Source organism: Panthera leo, chromosome D4 (assembly GCF_018350215.1).
Source record: "Panthera leo isolate Ple1 chromosome D4, P.leo_Ple1_pat1.1, whole genome shotgun sequence".
Classification (NCBI taxonomy): Eukaryota; Metazoa; Chordata; class Mammalia; order Carnivora; family Felidae; genus Panthera; species Panthera leo.
Window position 1 is genome coordinate 71,212,434 of NC_056691.1, and position 18,119 is coordinate 71,230,552.

The 18,119-nt window shown below is 40.0% G+C and overlaps 1 protein-coding gene across 1 annotated transcript in view; it reads right to left on the reverse strand.

Moving 5' to 3' along the window:
* LPAR1 (lysophosphatidic acid receptor 1) overlaps positions 1-18,119 on the reverse strand; it is a 358,989-nt gene that overhangs the window by 42,847 nt on the left and 298,023 nt on the right. The window contains exon 14 of the mRNA XM_042912683.1: positions 13,707-14,454. Within this exon, the coding sequence (XP_042768617.1) occupies positions 13,707-14,454 (748 nt within the window). The remainder of the gene's footprint in view (positions 1-13,706; positions 14,455-18,119) is intronic.

The following is an 18,119-nucleotide window of genomic DNA, read 5'->3' on the forward strand; positions in this document are numbered from 1 at the left end:
CAGACCTATAAAAGTGGCTGAATGGATCCAAGGAATGACCATGCTGGGGAAACAGTTCAAACAATTTCAACCACTCACAGGTGGAACTTTCATGAATGCAGAACAATAGGTAAAGCATGAGAACTTCACGTTCACTCAAACAGGTGCCAGACAACATTCTAAGCACTTAACCTATCTCATTTAATTCTCAAAATAACCTCCCCTTTTGAGGAGAGAGTGATAAGTAACACTCTCTCCAATCATAGATAGAGAACAAAAGCTCTGAAAGGTCAAATATATTGCTCAAGGTCCAAGCTTATATGTCAGCTGAACCGGGATTTTTAACTCATGTGCATATCAATCCAAATCCCAAGCTCTTTATGCCATACTACTTCCAGAATAAAATGAAGGACTCGGGGGGAGGGGCGGGGGAAGAAAACTCTTTATGTTGCCCATGAACAACTAAGTGATTGATTTGTCCTTCTCTGTAAAGGTCTCCATGAAGACATACACAACTGCATCAGGTTAAACACCCCCCACCAAAAAAAACAAACATGGTTGCCTTACCTCCTCTTTTGGGGAGAAAAAAAGTTTTTCCTTAGAATAGAAAATTACATGCCTACCTGAAAAAATCTTCAATGTGCCATGATTTCTCAAGGGATTTTCATAATAAGCCATTAAAATGCATTTTCAGTCATTAAATTAAAGGTGGCATATTTTCCTTGGGTGACAATAATTAGTGTGGTTATTCCACGTATTTTGAGAATACAGTCTACTTAGTGCAAAAATAACAATTTTCTTTAAACTTTTCAAGGGCCAAGAATCTTATCTTAGTAATACGTTTTCTCCCTAACTCCAACTCCCTTTACCTTCGTCTCATTCTATCTTTCACAAAGCAAGTGTACAAATACACAAGTGTGGGGGTAATCGCCAGTCCTAACGCATGTGTAAGTGGTACCCATAACGTGTCCATTTTAGTAGGAAAGGTGGAAAATAGATTTTGGAGATGAGCAAGGACAGGTTTAATGCCAGGTCTGTGTAACTAAACTGGATGCCTGGATGCCACCACAGGGATTCTGCCTCAGTAGGTCTAGGCTGGGGCCCAGCCATCAGCCTGTTCCACAGCATCCCACGTGATTCACACGTGGGTGGTCCTTGGACCACACGTGGAGAGACACTGACATAGCGAAGCCCTTCAGGGTACAGATGAGGAAACTATCATAAAGGTTAAGTGGACTGCCCAAAGTAAGTGGCAAATTCGAAGTCAGAATATAGTTAACGCCTTTGCAACCACACGACATCACATTTCTTGCCTAGCATTCCAAACTTTTTTTTGCTCGCTGCTCTATCAGCAGCAGCTGCAAAAACATTCATCACTTACATTTATGTGACAGCCCCTATAAAAAAGAGTTTTCACAATCATTATCATATATGATCTTCACAAAAATATATTATCCATATTTGCCAGATGAGGGAATTGAAGTTCAGAGAGATTAAGATTCATGCTTGAAATTTTTATATTATGTATATTTGGGGCTAAGCAGTAGGATTTAATGAGTTTTGATGACTAATAAGCTCTCAAATGTTAACCATCTTTTTTTTTTTTTTAAACAAAACCATAAATTCTGACTCAGGAAAAGTTAAAATTGGTAGAAAAGCCTGATTAAAAATAAAATTAAACCCAAACCCTAATAACACTTATTACTAATTAACCCCTCCGAATCAAATACTTTTGATAAAATTTAGCTATAAAGTAAGGCCAAGGTAAAGTCAACATGAGAGGAAAAATGAAAACTCACAATGGCAGACATTTGTTACAATCTGAGATGTTCCAAAAAAAAACCTGATAAATTCATTTTACAATCTATACAAACATATTTGATTCTCATGAAAATTTCAGTTACATTAAATCTGAACAAAAATATAGCAAACTAGAAATGTCTTAACTCTGACAAATATTACATCATTGAAAGAATTAAAATAGATTAGTAATAGGGGCGCCTGGGTGGCTTGGTCGGTTAAGCGTCCGACTTCGGCTCAGGTCATGATCTCGTGGTCTGGGAGTTCGAGCCCCGCGTCGGGCTCTGTGCTGACAGCTCAGAGCCTGGAGCCTGTTTCAGATTCTGTGTCTCCCTCTCTCTGACCCTACCCCATTCATGCTCTCTCTCTGTCTCAAAAATAAAATAAATGTTAAAAAAAAAAATTTTAAAAAAAAATAGATTAGTAATGTATACTCCAGAAAATACCTTCTCAACAAAAGTTAAATGTTACTCTAATTCTGATTTAAATATCTATAAAGACAGTACAAAAATTTTTTTGAGTTCTACATAAAACAATGGGTCAAAATATCTCATAACCTCAATAAATTACTGAGTAATACAGTTACATGCAACGCTATCAGTAAAGCTGTAAGTCTGATTGCTGAGGCACAACACATTGGATATGTAACATATTGTAATAGATCACTTACTACGTAAAGTATTATATAGACAGATCAACATACAAATGTATTTTTTTAATGTTTATTGATTTTTGAGAGACTGACAGAGCATGAGCAGGGGAGGGGGAGAGAGCAAGCGAGACACAGAATCTGAAGCAGGCTCCAGGCTCCGAGCTGTCAGCACAGCTTGAACCCACAAACTGTGAGATCATGACCTGAGCAGAAGTCAGACGATTAACTGACTGAGCCACACAGGCACCCTAAATGATGTATTTTCTAATTCTGTTTCTAATTTTTTCTGTTCCTGCTCCTAATGTCTTTTAAATTTATGTAGGCGTTAGCGACAAATTTCTCACTTGAAAAGTGACAGGACCAAATCAGATTAGGCTACAATGTTAAGAAATTCCATTATAGAATTATAGCAGTCTTATCATCTTTGCCCAGCAATGTAATAATCTACACTACTGTTAGATGTACTCCTCCAATTTAGTTCCCACAGCATCCTCTTGCATTTTAAATAAACTGTTATGTAGTGGTACTTGCAAATATGCTAGACTATATGCATGGTACCTTGGAAATGTCTTTTTATGAAAACATCTTTTCTTGCCCCCTAGGCCCACCAAGACTTTAGCATTTGCCAAATTAAATAAAGCTAGTGTTTCTAATCTCTACAAGTTCTGTGTATTTGATCATTACATATGTACTTTGTAGGATGTCCAAAATACAAACTTCTGTTTTTGTTCACTCGCTGATTCCAGCTCCTCAATTTATGGTCTGGCTTTTCCTTTTGGGCAAGGGGGAGGGGTGGTGGGGATAGCAATATACAAAAGAGCGTTCCAGGGCACCACGTGCTCAGCAAGGTTAGCAAAGCAAATCCCTCCAGCATAATATGGTGAATCACTTGCTGGCTGCAGCGAAAGCCTGTCAACTTTTCACTTCATCAGTTTCCTGGGCAGGTCCTGTAAGGCTGGGCTCCTAAGTGTATCTTCCCTCTCCCAAAAGAAAGGAAAATAACTCGAGCGAATGAATTCACGCCTGTAGCATGAAGAGAAGCTTTTCTGAAGTGCAGAAATACCCATTTAGAATGAACTCATGGAAAACCCTACTTAAAATGCAGCGTCCTTTGTGTCAACAGAGGTCTGCTTGGGCAGGATGAATAGGTGAAGCCATGAATTTCCAGTCTCCCGATGCCAGATTAAATCCCACTTCTTCAAAAAGACCCTGTTATTGCTGTGTCACCCTATTAGAACTTCTTATTTGCTTTGGATCATCACAATGACTCCTCTATTGGCGGAGGAGACCTGCCAGGGTTTAAGTAAAGCCATGACCGCACTCAGTCTAGACACTATCATCTTCGCTAAAATACATGAATAAAAAGTAGCTTCTTGGAGGCATAAGGCTGTAATTTAGACCTCAAAGGAAAAAATATCAAAGGTACAAACACAAGAGAAAAAAAACACTTTTGTTTACACGGAAAAACAAACTTTGTTAAAATACTTTTTTCAAAGAGCGTGACAAACCATATGTAAAAGGAGAGAATGATCCAGTTTTGAACTGGATGTATATACCACTTTGCCTGTTCATAAGCATACATAAATTCTGAGAAATAAATATAAGATTCTATAAGCCAGATATGTCCATTTCTAGACAACTCAAAATAAAACTCAGAAATATTGAATCAGTGGAACCCTTTGTAAACTTAAATTGATCGCCAAGATATTATGGAAACATGTAAGACAAAGAGAAAAATCTATGTAGAGAGAGTTGACAGGCATCTAAAATGCTTTATTTCCCACCCACCGCTGATGTGTGCTGGGGTTGCCGGATAAAATATATGATGCCCAGTTCAACTGGAATTTCAGATAAACAATGAGTACTTTTGTTAGTATGTCCTGTACAATTATTTTTATTTGCTAAATTTGGTAATTCCCATGCACACATGTGTGTTTATTGTAAGTGGTAGGTGTCAACATTTCCTGGCAATAATCTTTCAGGTCCTGAAATATACATGTCACTACAGAGCCCTTCTTACTTCCCATAGGATGTTAATTTGCACATATAGAAATTCATCCCTTTCCTTATAGTTAATCAGTTAAACTCATTTCCTTTACAACCAATTCAATGAGAAACTGCTAACTGCAGTCAATTAAAAAAAAAAGAAAAAGAATGTATTGTACCAGTGCAAAATGTAGGCAAAAAATGATAAGCACAATATTGTCTTAAAATTATGCAAGATTTCCTTCCCACCCCCAGGAGATTTGCACACCTAACAGGGGTTATTGTCATATCTAAGTGACATATTAATCGCAATATATAAGGAGGTGACTGAATATTTAATCCAACAGGGTACCAACAATATCTAATAGAAATTATTTCTTTGCCTGGGTTCACATGGCAAATTCCTACACATTATCTAAGACAGAATTCCTAATCACCATCATGAAGTCTTTCCTGACATTGCCCAATCAGAAGACAGCATTCCTATAGCACCTTGCTTATTTTATTTATAATACTTTATTGTATTTATTTAAATGATCTATCATGATCTACTAAAATGAGAACTCCTTGAGAATAGGGTCCATATCTTCACTGATCTTTGCATCCCTACTCCTTAACAGAGGACACTCAATACATGTTTGCTGACAAAATAAACTATTATTAATAAGCTCACGCTGAAACTTGGCCTAAAAAAATGTCCTTGACAGGCAGGATGTGGAACTGCCTTATTATAATTACCTTATAATAAATGCTACTTTGAATGAGACTCAGTATTAAATTACACTGGATTTTAAGGTATACAGGTATATTTCTATTATTATCAGGGAAGCTGGTAAAATTCTATCTGGAATAAAAGGTACATTTCACTTACTCATTCAACAAATATCTAGAGTTTGCTAAATTCTAGGCCCTGTTCTAGGTGCTGGCAAATAAGATATAGTCCTGCCATCATGGAATGTCCATAATGATATTCCAAGGAGATTGGTGAAGTAGATGTTAAGAGATTAGGAAAGTAGCCAAATACCCTTTATCCTTTTCTTTCCAGGCAAACAGTGATGGTGGCCCCCACTAAAGGAATCATAGCTGGTCACTCTCTAAAGCTGGAGATGACTGGGGAACAGCAATAAGATGTCATGACCCCATCCCCTGGCCATTCTTCCATTTATGCCAGACTTGGTCCTTCATTGCAGGCCAAAAGCAAACAGAATGGTGCCCTAAATGGTGGCTGGGCTACCAGCTGTACCCTAAGCACAGAAGGTCCATCTGAAGGAACTGATGACCCTTTCTAATAGATACTGACAAAGTGGCCTGTTCCATTTAAAAATTCATTTTAATGGTTAATGCCGTTTAATCATCTTCAGAGAGTTATCAGGTCAAACTTGCCATTACTAATGATGCGAACAGGACTTTCAATACACAGGGCTGAGGCTCAAGAAGGAAGATGGAGGCAATTCTACAACACAGATGTATCTTTGGAAAAGCAAAGGCCACTGCGAATAAAAGGTACAGCCTATTATTGGAGCCGGCAGCTGCTAAAACACAGTACGACTTTTACACCATGTCATGAACAGGAAACACTAGCTCAACCACCAAATTTTACCATTGTATCTATGCTGGTAGGGTGGGTATGACAGAAAGAAAGAGACAAAAGGGGAGGGTACATGTGCAGACAAGACCTAATAGTAATGATGATATTAGCTACCACCTAGTCAGCGTTTTACATGAGCCAGACCCTGGGCCACGACGTGAGCTTCACATGAGTCAGCTCATCCAGTGCTCACCATCACTTGATAAAGGCCCTACGATCCTTTTATTAATTCTGAAACTGAGAGGTGAAATCATTGACTCATTGTTATGAAACTATTAAAAGAGGAGTCAGAACGTGAATTCTAAACTCTGGCCTATCTTCTTCCAGATCTAAACTGTCAAACCCTAAGTAACAGCAATTCCCCATGGTCACCACACACAGTTCAAGGAATCCTTGCATCTTCTAAGATCCTTAATGAAAGGGACAAATGTCTGTGCAGCATTCATCTGGGGATTTACAGGAGCCTCAGGTATACAAAGTCTGAATCAGACCTAAAATAAGAAAGAGCTTCATGTTCTGGCCACTCTGTCCGCACCTCAAAAGGAACTCTGTTAGGTTCATGTGGTATTTTTGTTTTTTGTTTCTGTTTAAAGGTTTCTTCGGAGTAAAAATATTTGAATGGAGTTGGGCAACAAAAGGGTATAAAGAACTGGTATTTGAAAGTTGTTTTCGCTTCTGACCAGGGCCCAGGATTTGGGGTCTGGGCAGCACTGTGGGGCTTCTGTAGGGTGTCCCTCCTGACCACACCCACGATGCCAAGCCAGCCTCACGGCTGGCCAGACAATCAGGGCTCTCATGAACATTCTCTTAGGTTCTTCCTCAAAGAGGTCTTAACAGGGATGCCACAGGGATCTGAGGAGACTTGGGGCAGCTCTGGTTCCCCTACAGAGCAACAGGATGTGCAGCTGGTCACCAGCGGCCAAGGAATAAGAGTCTCTTGTATCCACTCCTTTCCTCCAGCAACGGGATCAGCTGGGAAGCCTTCTCTTCCTGTCACAGAGTGCTCTATGGGAGAGTAAAGCAAAATCAATCCATTTGAGATTATTTTCCATAAATGTGCCACTCCTTTAAATGGGGAATATACGTCTGAAGCTAACTATTAAAGAGGCTGATATGAAGAAAAATCATAATCCCTTGCTATTATTTAAATTCTATTTCTGTGTTTTCTACTAGAAAACGCTACATGCTTGATCCACAGTAATTATGTCCTTATCGTTTTATTTATAGGTCAATATATAAAACTGTAAATAATCTTGGAAATCAAATTGGCCAACTTAATCCTATAGATGAAGGTACAGAGAAATTAATGCACAGAGAAAGTAAGTTGCCCAGAATTACCTAGATGGTTTAATGGCAGAGTCAGGAGTAGATCCCAGAGACATCCACCGCAATGAATATTAAGTGGGAACACACACACACACACACACACACACACACACACACACACACTACAGGTTAAAAACAAAACTTGATAAAAACCAAGATAAATGAAAAATCAATACAATTGCTATTATTAAGAAAGCTGACAGGATGCTAACATGTGTAAAGACTACATACTGTGCATGTAATTCAGTTTTCAGTGACTTTGTCAAAAGTTTCATTAGAGAGATTACCAGGTGGTTATAATGAGGCCAGATTCAAGGGGACCCTTTCTGTGAGTGCTAGGTATCTTTATGGCCACAATGCTAACACTAGCCACATAAATACATGCTGATGCTCACAAGAAAGGAAATGACAGAAAATATAAAGACAACTGAACAAGACGGAGGCATATGCAATAAGCATAGAACCTTTCTGGAAGTCGGCAAACCTCGATCTTGGTTTGGGCCACCAGATAACTCAGATCTAAATTTCTCAATTAACTTGGGAGCCTCAGTCTCGTTTTTTGTAAGATTAGGGAGTCGGATAGTGTAGGGCTTGTTTTGTTCTGTTTTTTACTATTTGTAATTTACAAGGACTCTTTCAGCTCTAAAATTCTAATCCGGACAGATTCTTGCTTTAAAAAAAAAAACACAAAAAACAGAAGTTCTTCTTTACCATCTATGCAGTGAATTAAATCCAGCATTGAAATCTGCATTTTAAAAAGCCAAAGGAAAATGTAGAAAGAATATAAACAGATAAAAAGTAGAACTATGAAGCAGACTGACACACATCTGGCATTGACCAGACTTGGTTTAGGCCTGTTGTCCCTGTGTCCCAACTAGTTAGTGCCTGTTTTCACTACCAAAAGCATCTCAGTTTGGACAATAAATTATATGGTTATCCCTGTAAGGAACTGGCCTTCTTAATCTTGGTGAATCTCGCCAACTCAGATCACCTACAGGCAGAAGCCTCGATGCCTTAGTATGTTACGAAGGCTTTGACTCTGCAGGCCAAACTCCATCTAGCACACCCACCGTATGCTAATCACACCTGACTACTTCGGTTCAAGGTGAGGAGCTTTGCTCCCGCTACTGCTCAGCTTCCCCTCCACCCCCATCCTACAGAATGGCAGGCTCCCCCACATGCATCAACACCTCAGCTCGGTATTGCCTCCTCCAGGAGGTCACCTGGGATACTCTGCCCAGACCTCTCCCAGCACATGGACCCCAATGTTTCACGGCTTTTTATGTCCTCTACTCCACCCGAAGCTCTGTAAAGACAGTGCTTACCATATTTGTCTGTTTATCCCTTACCACATTATTAGCACTCAACATGTCTGTTGCATTAAATTGAGAAGTACATAAAGATTTGCTAACAGGATATTGGCTACATTGTCTTCCATCGGAGCGGGCAAAAAACAATGGGCTTAAACTCATCTGCCCACCACCATTATTACCACCAGGAACAGCTTCTTATGCGATATGTGGAGGGCCCGTGTCCTGTGGGTCATGGGTCATGGTCTACAACAACCTTACAGCTCAGTTCCACTTCTGCCACTTATAAAATGAATGACCTTGAGCAAGTTATTTGCCCCATCCTAACTCAGTTCCCTCGGTATAAAACGGGGGAAATACAACTTTCTAAAAGGTGGATGGAGAGCAGTGCAAGCACTGACCCTGGCACGGTGGACACGGGTAGTGAGTAGTAATTTGGCTTCAGTGGTGATCATTTCCAGCCAGAATTGATCCAACTAGGAAAACCTGGGCTCCTTCTTCTTCCCCAAAGAGACAAGCCCCACCTGGATTTATATATATTTCTATTTGGTCCCTTACCCTGTCCCAGGACTAAGATGCAAAAACCTCCACACAACAACCACTATTCTCCTTCCAAATCCTGGTTCTTCGCTTTTCTTCTTATCCCCCACACAAGTGTCCACACAAGGAATACAGCAAGAAAGGCAAGGACTTATAACTCGAGATAGACTGTGGTCAAATAAGGTAGAACTTCTTGACTGCCAGTCTGATTCAACTGTGGAACACACTGAAAAGGAATTCTTGGTAAAATGTCAAGTAGGGAGAATTCAAGGCTGGGGAAGGATTACATGACTTCTTACTGGGACTGTGAACCCTTAAGTTAACGACACCCTGAGCAAAACACTTCCTCAATCAGAAGCAGTCAGTTACCGATACGCCAACGCCAAGCAGTGGAAAGGATCTAATGAAATGACAGCCATGAGCATCATTAGAGGAAGCAAAAGGAGGAAAGGAATGTTCCCTTAAAGCTTTCTTCTCCTCAGGAAAGAAGACACAAATAGCTAGGAAGTATCAATGGCAACAAACAGGATCACAATGTTTCAATTAAATAGCACAGTGCTGTTGGAACTTTATAACAAAATACAGCATGTGCTGGTAGTTGTTTTTATTATAGAGAGGCAGGATGGTATGGAGGTAAACACACACACACACACACACACACACACACACACACACACACACACACACACAGGCTCTGGAACCAGAGTGTCTGAAATGTATTCCAGCTCCTGTCCTTAACTAGCTGTGTGACCTTGGGCAAATTACCTAACTTCTCTGTACCTCAGTTTTTACCTCTGGAATATAACATATACTTACTTGTACTTAGAGTCAGCAGGGTTTTTTGGGGTTTTTTTTGTTTTTGGTTTTTTTTTTTTTACAAATACTAATTTCTAAGGTAGACTAGTGCTGGGTACATGATTAATGGTATATAAGTATTTGACAAATAAAAATGTTAAGATCCAGTACTCATTCAAAATAGTTTATATGGGGGCGCCTGGGTGGCTCAGTCGGTTGAGCGTCCGACTTCGGCTCAGGTCATGATCTCACGGTTTGTGAGTTCGAGCCCCGCATCGGGCTCTATGCCGACAGCTCAGAGCCCGGAGCCTGTTTTGGATTCTGTGTCTCCCTTTCTCTCTGACCCTCCCCTGTTCATGCTCTGTCTCTCTCTGTCTCAATAAAATAAATAAAAGTTAAAAAAAAAATTTAAAAAAATCGTTTATATGCAATCTGGTGCTTAAAAATTGCTACTGGTATTGCTATGATAAATCTCAAAGAGATCTTTATTTTATGTTGACTCCTAAGAGTCTGACTTACTGACCAACACATCCTTCTGTTGATCATGGAAACTGAACGGGTCTGAAACCCAGAGGTCATTCTGACATGGTGAAATGGAAACTGAAGGTTTTTAACACAGGTCATTAAACCTTAATCATCTCCACAGTAAATGCAAGTAAAATAAACACATTTTTTATTAAGCATCCACTGTGGCCAGTCACTTCCCAGGCTGCGGTATTTGATTTGAAGGCACGGGACAGGATTGTAGCTAGGTCTGGCTTCTGCCACACAGCTGAATACAGTGGCATTAACTTAGTGAAGCCCCCTTGACCTTCTCTGGTCCTCAGTTCTGAAGGTTCGACAACTTGGTTTGGTACCACATTCATTCATTCATTCATCCGCACCTTAATAAGCACCTCCTTTGTGCCGGATACTAGGACAGGTAATGTGGAGGAAACGGACAACACATCATTACAACCCCATCACAATGCTGGCAATCTGGCAGAAAGGGCAGATGTTAAAAACCAAATGTGCACCCACAAAGCCTGACTGTCGATAAGCTAATTCACGAAGAGAAGAGTTTCCAATAGACTAGATCTGTCTAGAAGACCAAGCCATGCCTTCCATGTAAATAGTTATGACTACACAGGATTCAAGCAGAGGAATACATTGTATGAATGGTATCAGGCGTCACCTGGCAAACATCTGACTGTTTAGGACTGTGAATTCTCTATTCTAAGCTTTGCAACCACCCATCCCCTACAGCTCACCCATTCTCTCATTCTCGCTGCTTTTCTCAAAAGGGCTACAGTCCATTTATTTAATTTCTCCTTCCTGTATTACAGTCACATACACGTCTTGCTTCACCAAATTTCTTCAGCTATCATCCTGGAGTTTTCCATGTTCTAAAATTTCTTCCATCATGCACCTATAGAAATAATGCTATTTATTTCAGAGGTAGTTACACATATTCAAGCTTTGTAGAAGCTACTAGTTTAAACCTCAGAGGGCAACATTATTTCTGTTATTTTCATGTTTGGGGTTGGCATGGTGGGGCAGAAGGGGCACTTAGGGCAGATCTACACTGAAATTGTTGCCCCATAAACTCTCAAAAAAAAAACCTCTCGTTTAACCTGTAAAATAATCCAATGAGGCATAAAAGTTAATTCTATATGAATCATTAAAGCTTACTACATACCAGAATGGGCAAGGCATTATACAAAGGGCAAAATTAAAACACAACTTGGCAGGTTCATAGTCCAAGTTCAGCGGTCATTTGTTACCGGCGGTTCTATGACCTATAAGCAGCACTTGAGATAATAATAGAAAAAGTACACCCACATGAGAAGTTTCAGCCAACATGCAGAACATCAGTAAATAAATATTTGATCAAGACAGAAGTAAAATATCTCATGTTATTTAATTTCACACAAAAATAACATCCACGGTAAACTAAAACAGGGCATGTCTGCAGGGCATTGTGTCAGCAATGTCAAGGTTTTGTTTCTGTTCTTACCGGTCTACCAAAGGGTCACAAGCAGGATACTCAGATATGATCTCCTTGGTGCGTTCACTTTCACCAAAATAGATGGAACTAGTTCATCGACCAGAATGCTAGTTTATTTAGCCATAATTAGGGCCCTCTTTCCAGTGACTAAAATTAATAGAACTCCCAGAGTTTCAGAGAAGCCACACAATCCCAAGTTACATTCATTCAATCTGCTTTACAAATTGAAGCAAGAGCATTAGAGGAACTTTCCACTGAATTTCCGTGGGAAAAGGTGAAATGCTGAAGATTTTTAAAAAGGTTTTCAAATTGTGATCACACATTCGCTTGAATGTAGTCTATGGAGAAAATGTAATTCAATAGGGTAATTATTTAAACAAATTCTCACTGGGTGAACTTTTAAAACAGGTACTCTAAGCTTAAAAAGAAATGTTCTGAGGGGCGCCTGCCTCGGGGGCTCAGTCAGTTAAGGGTCTGACTTCAACTCAGGTCATGATCTCATAGTTTGTGGGTTCAAGCCCCACCTCAGGCTCTGTGCTGACAGCTCAGAGCCTGGAGCCTGCTTTGGATTCTGTGTCTCCCTCTTTCTCTGCCACTCTTGTGCTCACGCTCTGTCTTTCTCTGTCTCTCTCTCAAAAATAAATAAACATTAAAAAAAAAAAAAAAGAAATGTTCTGGGGGCACCCGGGTGGCTTAGTTAAGTGTCTCACGTTGGCTCAGGTCATGATCTCACAGTTCATGGATTCAAGCCCCACATCAGGCTCTGCACTGACAGCTCAGAGCCTGGAGCCTTCTTTGGATTCTGTGTCTCCTTCTCACTCTGCCCCTCCCCCGCTTGTGCATGCTTGTGCGCATGCACTCTCTCTCTCTCTCTCTCTCAAAAATAAATAAATAAACATTAAAAAAAAAGAAGAAGAAGAAATTTCCTATGCCTGTCCACTTCTTGGGTACAGTGCCAAGGGTCAGCACATGGCCTGGAACTTATTAGGTGCTCAGAACTATTTTCTGAGTACAGAAATGAATAAACACACTCCTCTGATCATTACCATGAGTTTAAATCTAAGAAAAACAATAAAGGCAAAAGTTATCTGAGTGTATATAAAAGAATAAAATCTTGCTCTTCACCTTGAAATATGAATTAATTTCCACCACTAAAAACAAAATCAATGAATAAAACATAAGTTTTTACAAAGATGGTCATAGAATGCTATTAATTCCAATCCATTTTGTGCAGCAAACCTATATAAAACCTTGATACGTTTACCTCCATGTATGTAGCAACAACTACAGAATGTGAAAGATAACTTATTTAGAAATGGCCTCATAAAAATGACTACACATGAAAGCATATGCATATTACATAAAAGCACTTTCTATCTGAAAACCTATAATTAAAAGACCACAAGGCAAAAGTAACATAATTTGGGCTGTATGGAAACCTTTTGAAAGCTGGTATTTTCAATATTTGATAGCGAAACTCACTCATGGCCCCTTTCACATCATCATCATTTAGCACACCACTGAGACATTTCCCTAACACCAATTCTGTAATTATAAAAAGACTTGTGTGCTGACTTCACCACAGACATTTGCTATAAAGGGCCTCATCCCCTTGTAATTCCTGAATATACACACACACCTGGTGATGCTCATTTGTTGTCTACCATTATCCTAAATTAATATGGTGTATGTTAAGACACTGAAAATCCACACAGTAAGTTTAACAGTCGAGACAAAACTTACCAAGCACAATGACGACAGTCTTCAGAAGACTCATCATGGTATCCCGATTCCGCCGGGGTCCAGAACTATGCCGAGACATTCTCATAGTCCTCTGGCGAACATAACCAAAGATATGAGCATAGAGAACCACCATTACGACAAAGGTCACCAAGTTGAAAATGGCCCAGAAGACTAAGTAAGAGTCACTGTAGAGGGGCGCCATGTTGGAACAATTCTCAATGTCACAGATGCAGTTCCAGCCCACACTGGGTATAGCGCCCATAACGATGGCCATAGTCCAGATGACCACAATCACCACCACTACCCGCCGGTTGCTCATCCGTGTGTGGAGCTGCATGCGGAAAACCGTAATGTGCCTCTCAATTGCGATAGCCAGTAAGTTGGCCACGGACGCTGTCAGGCTGGTGTCAATTAGGCCCTGGCGGAGAAGCCACGTGCTGACAGTCAGTCTCCGAGTATTGGGTCCCGTGTTGAACATTAGGTAGAAGTAAGCCAACCCAGCAAAGAAGTCTGCAGCAGCCAGATTAGCCATTAAGTAATAAATAGGAAAATGGAAGCGGCGGTTGACATAGATTGCTACCATGACCAGTAGGTTGGCCAACATTATGAAGATACAAACAGTGATTCCAAGTCCCATCACCAGCTTGCTGACTGTGTTCCATTCTGTGGCAAGATACTTTCCACTCCGGTTATAAAAGAAGGCAATGGACTCATTGTAGAAGCACTGTGGTTCATTCATGGCTGTGAACTAAAAGAGAAGGGGAAAAAAGATGAAAAAGAAAGAAAGAAGAAACCACAGATCCAAATTTAAAGACGTATAGTATGGTAAATGTGGCAAAAAAAAAAAAAAAAAAAAAAAGCAAAGAATTTGAAAATCTGACCCTGCATAACATTCTATTATTATGTTGAAACCCCAAGGCTTTTCACTGTATTACTGCCCTCAAGATTAAAGACAGTTGGAGTTAAAAAAATGACAAGGTCTGTGCTTGGTGGCTGTATGTCATTGAAGTCTACTAGAAAAGCCGCATGGCCCAGAAATCTTGCTTAAAATACATGAGACAGATGAAAACTTTGCAGAGAATTGCAATTGGAATATTTACCATAGTGAAACCTATTTTGACCTGTTATTTAGGGAATCTATAAACATAGTTGGTTTACAGATAGGGTATTATTGCCCTATTATTCTTCATTTCTGTTCTCACATTGTATGTTCCATCTGTAACAAACATTTTGTAATGCAAGTCCCCACAAAGACCATCAGCACCAACATTTCAAAGAGGTCACTCTGCATCAAAGCTTCTTAGCCCAAAGCCAGCATTTGCTGTTCGACATTCCTGTGGTCAGCACTGTCTACCCCCATGACTCCCTATCCCCAGAATAGCATTTGTCAACCAATCTATGACGTTGGAGGACGTTTTTCTTTTTGGAGCACATAAGAAACATGTTACCTGATGTAACCTCCAAAGAGCAGTTGACATTTTGACACTGCTCTACAAAAAGTGAAGCGTGCTTCAGGTTTTTCTAAAATGTGAAGTGATCATGTTTTATTGGGTCTTTTCTTATTTTGCAACATCAATTAGAATATATTCATTTATTAATTATACTCACTTGAATCCAAAAAAAGGACTGAACAAGTTTATAACAGAATATAGGTAGTCAATAAAACTACTGAAACAAAATTAGATAAAGTAGCCTAAAGGAGACATGAGAAAACTACACATCAAAAAGAATAAATCACTTTGCCTGAAGCCTTCAGTTTTTCCGAGACTCCTAGAATCAGAAATTATTTAAGACAGCTCACATCCTTTTTTGTTATCTTGTACGTTTAATAAATGACTTAGCAAATACGACAGTTTCAACCACCATCTTTGACCAAATGTTCCACTGAATATCTACAGGTTGCGCATAAATGTTTCCCAAACGCTGAACATTCTGGAACAGTGTGAAATGCTTATTAAATGGTTAGTCTTCTGACTTGTCCAGACATTTAAAGCCTCTTATTTAGACTTTAATAGCTCTTAGATCATGTTTCTGTCATTACACTTACCACGTGTATTGTTATTTATCACCTGTTTCTTAAGGAGATTGTCGTCCAAGAAAGGAAAGAAGACCTTGTCTTACACATTTTGGTATCTGATGTACCTTCCAAAAGTTTCGTTCACTGGAGATCTGAGAACCTGGCTTGCAGTGTCCCATTCCACCCCAAATCTTGCCAGTACTCTGGCTATTTCATCTAATTTTCTTGCCTCTCAGTTTCTTGACCTCATCTCTAATGACCTTCTATTCCATTACAACTCAGCTGCCCATTCCCATGGTTACACCCTGCACTTTGTGACCACTCAGAACTGTCTCCCTTTGGAAATAAATTATACATTTGATTACTGACCACACTTCCCATTCTTCCAATTTTCTCATTTGATCCCAAATACATCAGTTCTTCAAAGTCATCTATTTCCTTAAGCATCCTACCTTTCCCTAATGGATTACCCTCCCCATCTCCCCTTTTTTCTTTATATGGCTTAGATTTCATAGTATGTTTCAGCCTCTTTATTGCTAACACAGGAACACATTCCCTTCTTGAAGATTCTGAGGTCAGATAGCCTTCAGAATTCAAAATTTGTCTGGTTTTAAGAACAGGTACACAGTAGATCACCCTTAGATGATGTAACATCCACACAAAATTTAGAGCATCATTCCATAATCACACACATTATTTTCTAAAGTAAAATGCATGAATATATACAAATTTGATAAATAAAGGTTATAAATAGCCTCACATAAGTTCATTCTGAGCAGGCTTTGCCACTAGGTGACTTTTGAAAAAATCTTCAGTTTTCGGCCCTTCTTGAATTGTGTAACTTCAGAAGGAAGAAGAGACCTTTCTCTTTTAATCTACTTGCCTGGATGTACTTCCACAACAATTTCTTGGAGCAACCCCAGTCTTGGATGAGTGCAGTTGGTTGCCACTTCCACACTGACAGCAAGGCTTCTGAGCAATGTTAGAGAAAATCAACACATCTGGCAGATTGGTTCTGACATAAATTCGTAAGTCTAACCTCATCTGAGACTTCAGTAGCACAAGAAGTCTGTTTTTCTCCCTAACTGTTATTCTCTACTTTCTCCATAGTGACTAACTTAAGCTCACCTACTGTTCTCTTTTAAGTCCCATCTTCCCTCTTTTCACAGCAATTGCCACAGGAGGAAAACAGAAATCATCAGACTGGGACTCCTTCACCCTTCTCCCACCAAAAAAAGACCTAGTCAAGAATCCATCCTTTCTCCTTCTGTTACAATGGAAGGAGTATACCTTTTATCATCCAAGTGTTATGTGTTCCTACTATTTCAAGAACTTTGTTCTATAAATTGTTTCCTTTCTCCTCCTTGTATCTCCCCCTCACTCCTCCTTCTCTCCCTCTCCCCTTAATCTTTCCTATCTACATTCAAGTAAGTTTAGTTTCTGCCAGGAAAGGAAAGGAGAGGAGAGGAGGGGAGGGGAGGGGAGGGGAGGGGAGGGGAGGGGAGGGGAGGGAAGGGGAGGGGAGGGGAGGGAAGGGAAGGGAAGGGAAGGGAAGGGAAGGGAAGGGAAGGGAAGGGAAGGGAAGGGAAGGGAAGGGAAGGACAGGGGAGGGGAGGGGAGGGGAGGGGAGGGGAGGGGAGGGGAAAATAGAGGAGAGGAGAGGAGAGGAGAGGAGAGGAGAGGAGAGGAGAGGAGAGAGAAGGAGAGAAAGAGAGAAAGAGAGAAAGAGAGAAAGAGAGAAAGAGAGAAAGAGAGAAAGAGAGAAAGAGAGAAAGAGACAGGTCTGTCATGACCCCATTTGACCTTGCAGCTTTGGTCCTTTTTCTCCTTCATAGCCAACTACTTCATTTCTCACTAACATCTCAATTAACTATAGTAGGGCTTCTACCCCAACCCCTCCATCAAATCCACTCCATTAAATTCTTTAGTTCCATATAACTTCCCCAAGTAACACCAGTCTTGTCTTCAGAGCATTAGACACATGGCTGAAAAGCCCTTTTCAGATAATTCTTTCTTTGGCTTTCATGACATCATACTCTCCTGGATTTTGATCCTTCTCTATTGCTGGTCCTTCTTAGTTATTTCTGAGGGTTCCCCACATTCTGCACAACATTGATCTTTCTACACTGGTTATATACTCAGTCAACACATTTTCACTGAGTTTTCTAATATGTCCCCCAAGATTTCAATTATCTTATATACCAGCGATACTCCCAAATTTAACATATACTTTTTTCCTAAGCTCTAGCCAAATATCAAATTGCCTACTGGTATCTCTGACTAACTACCCCATAGGGCACTCAGTACTCAGTGTCTGTGCTCAAAATAAAACACAAAGTCATAATTTCCTTCATGATCCCCAACTTGCTACTGCCATCTTCTCTATTCCAGAGCCT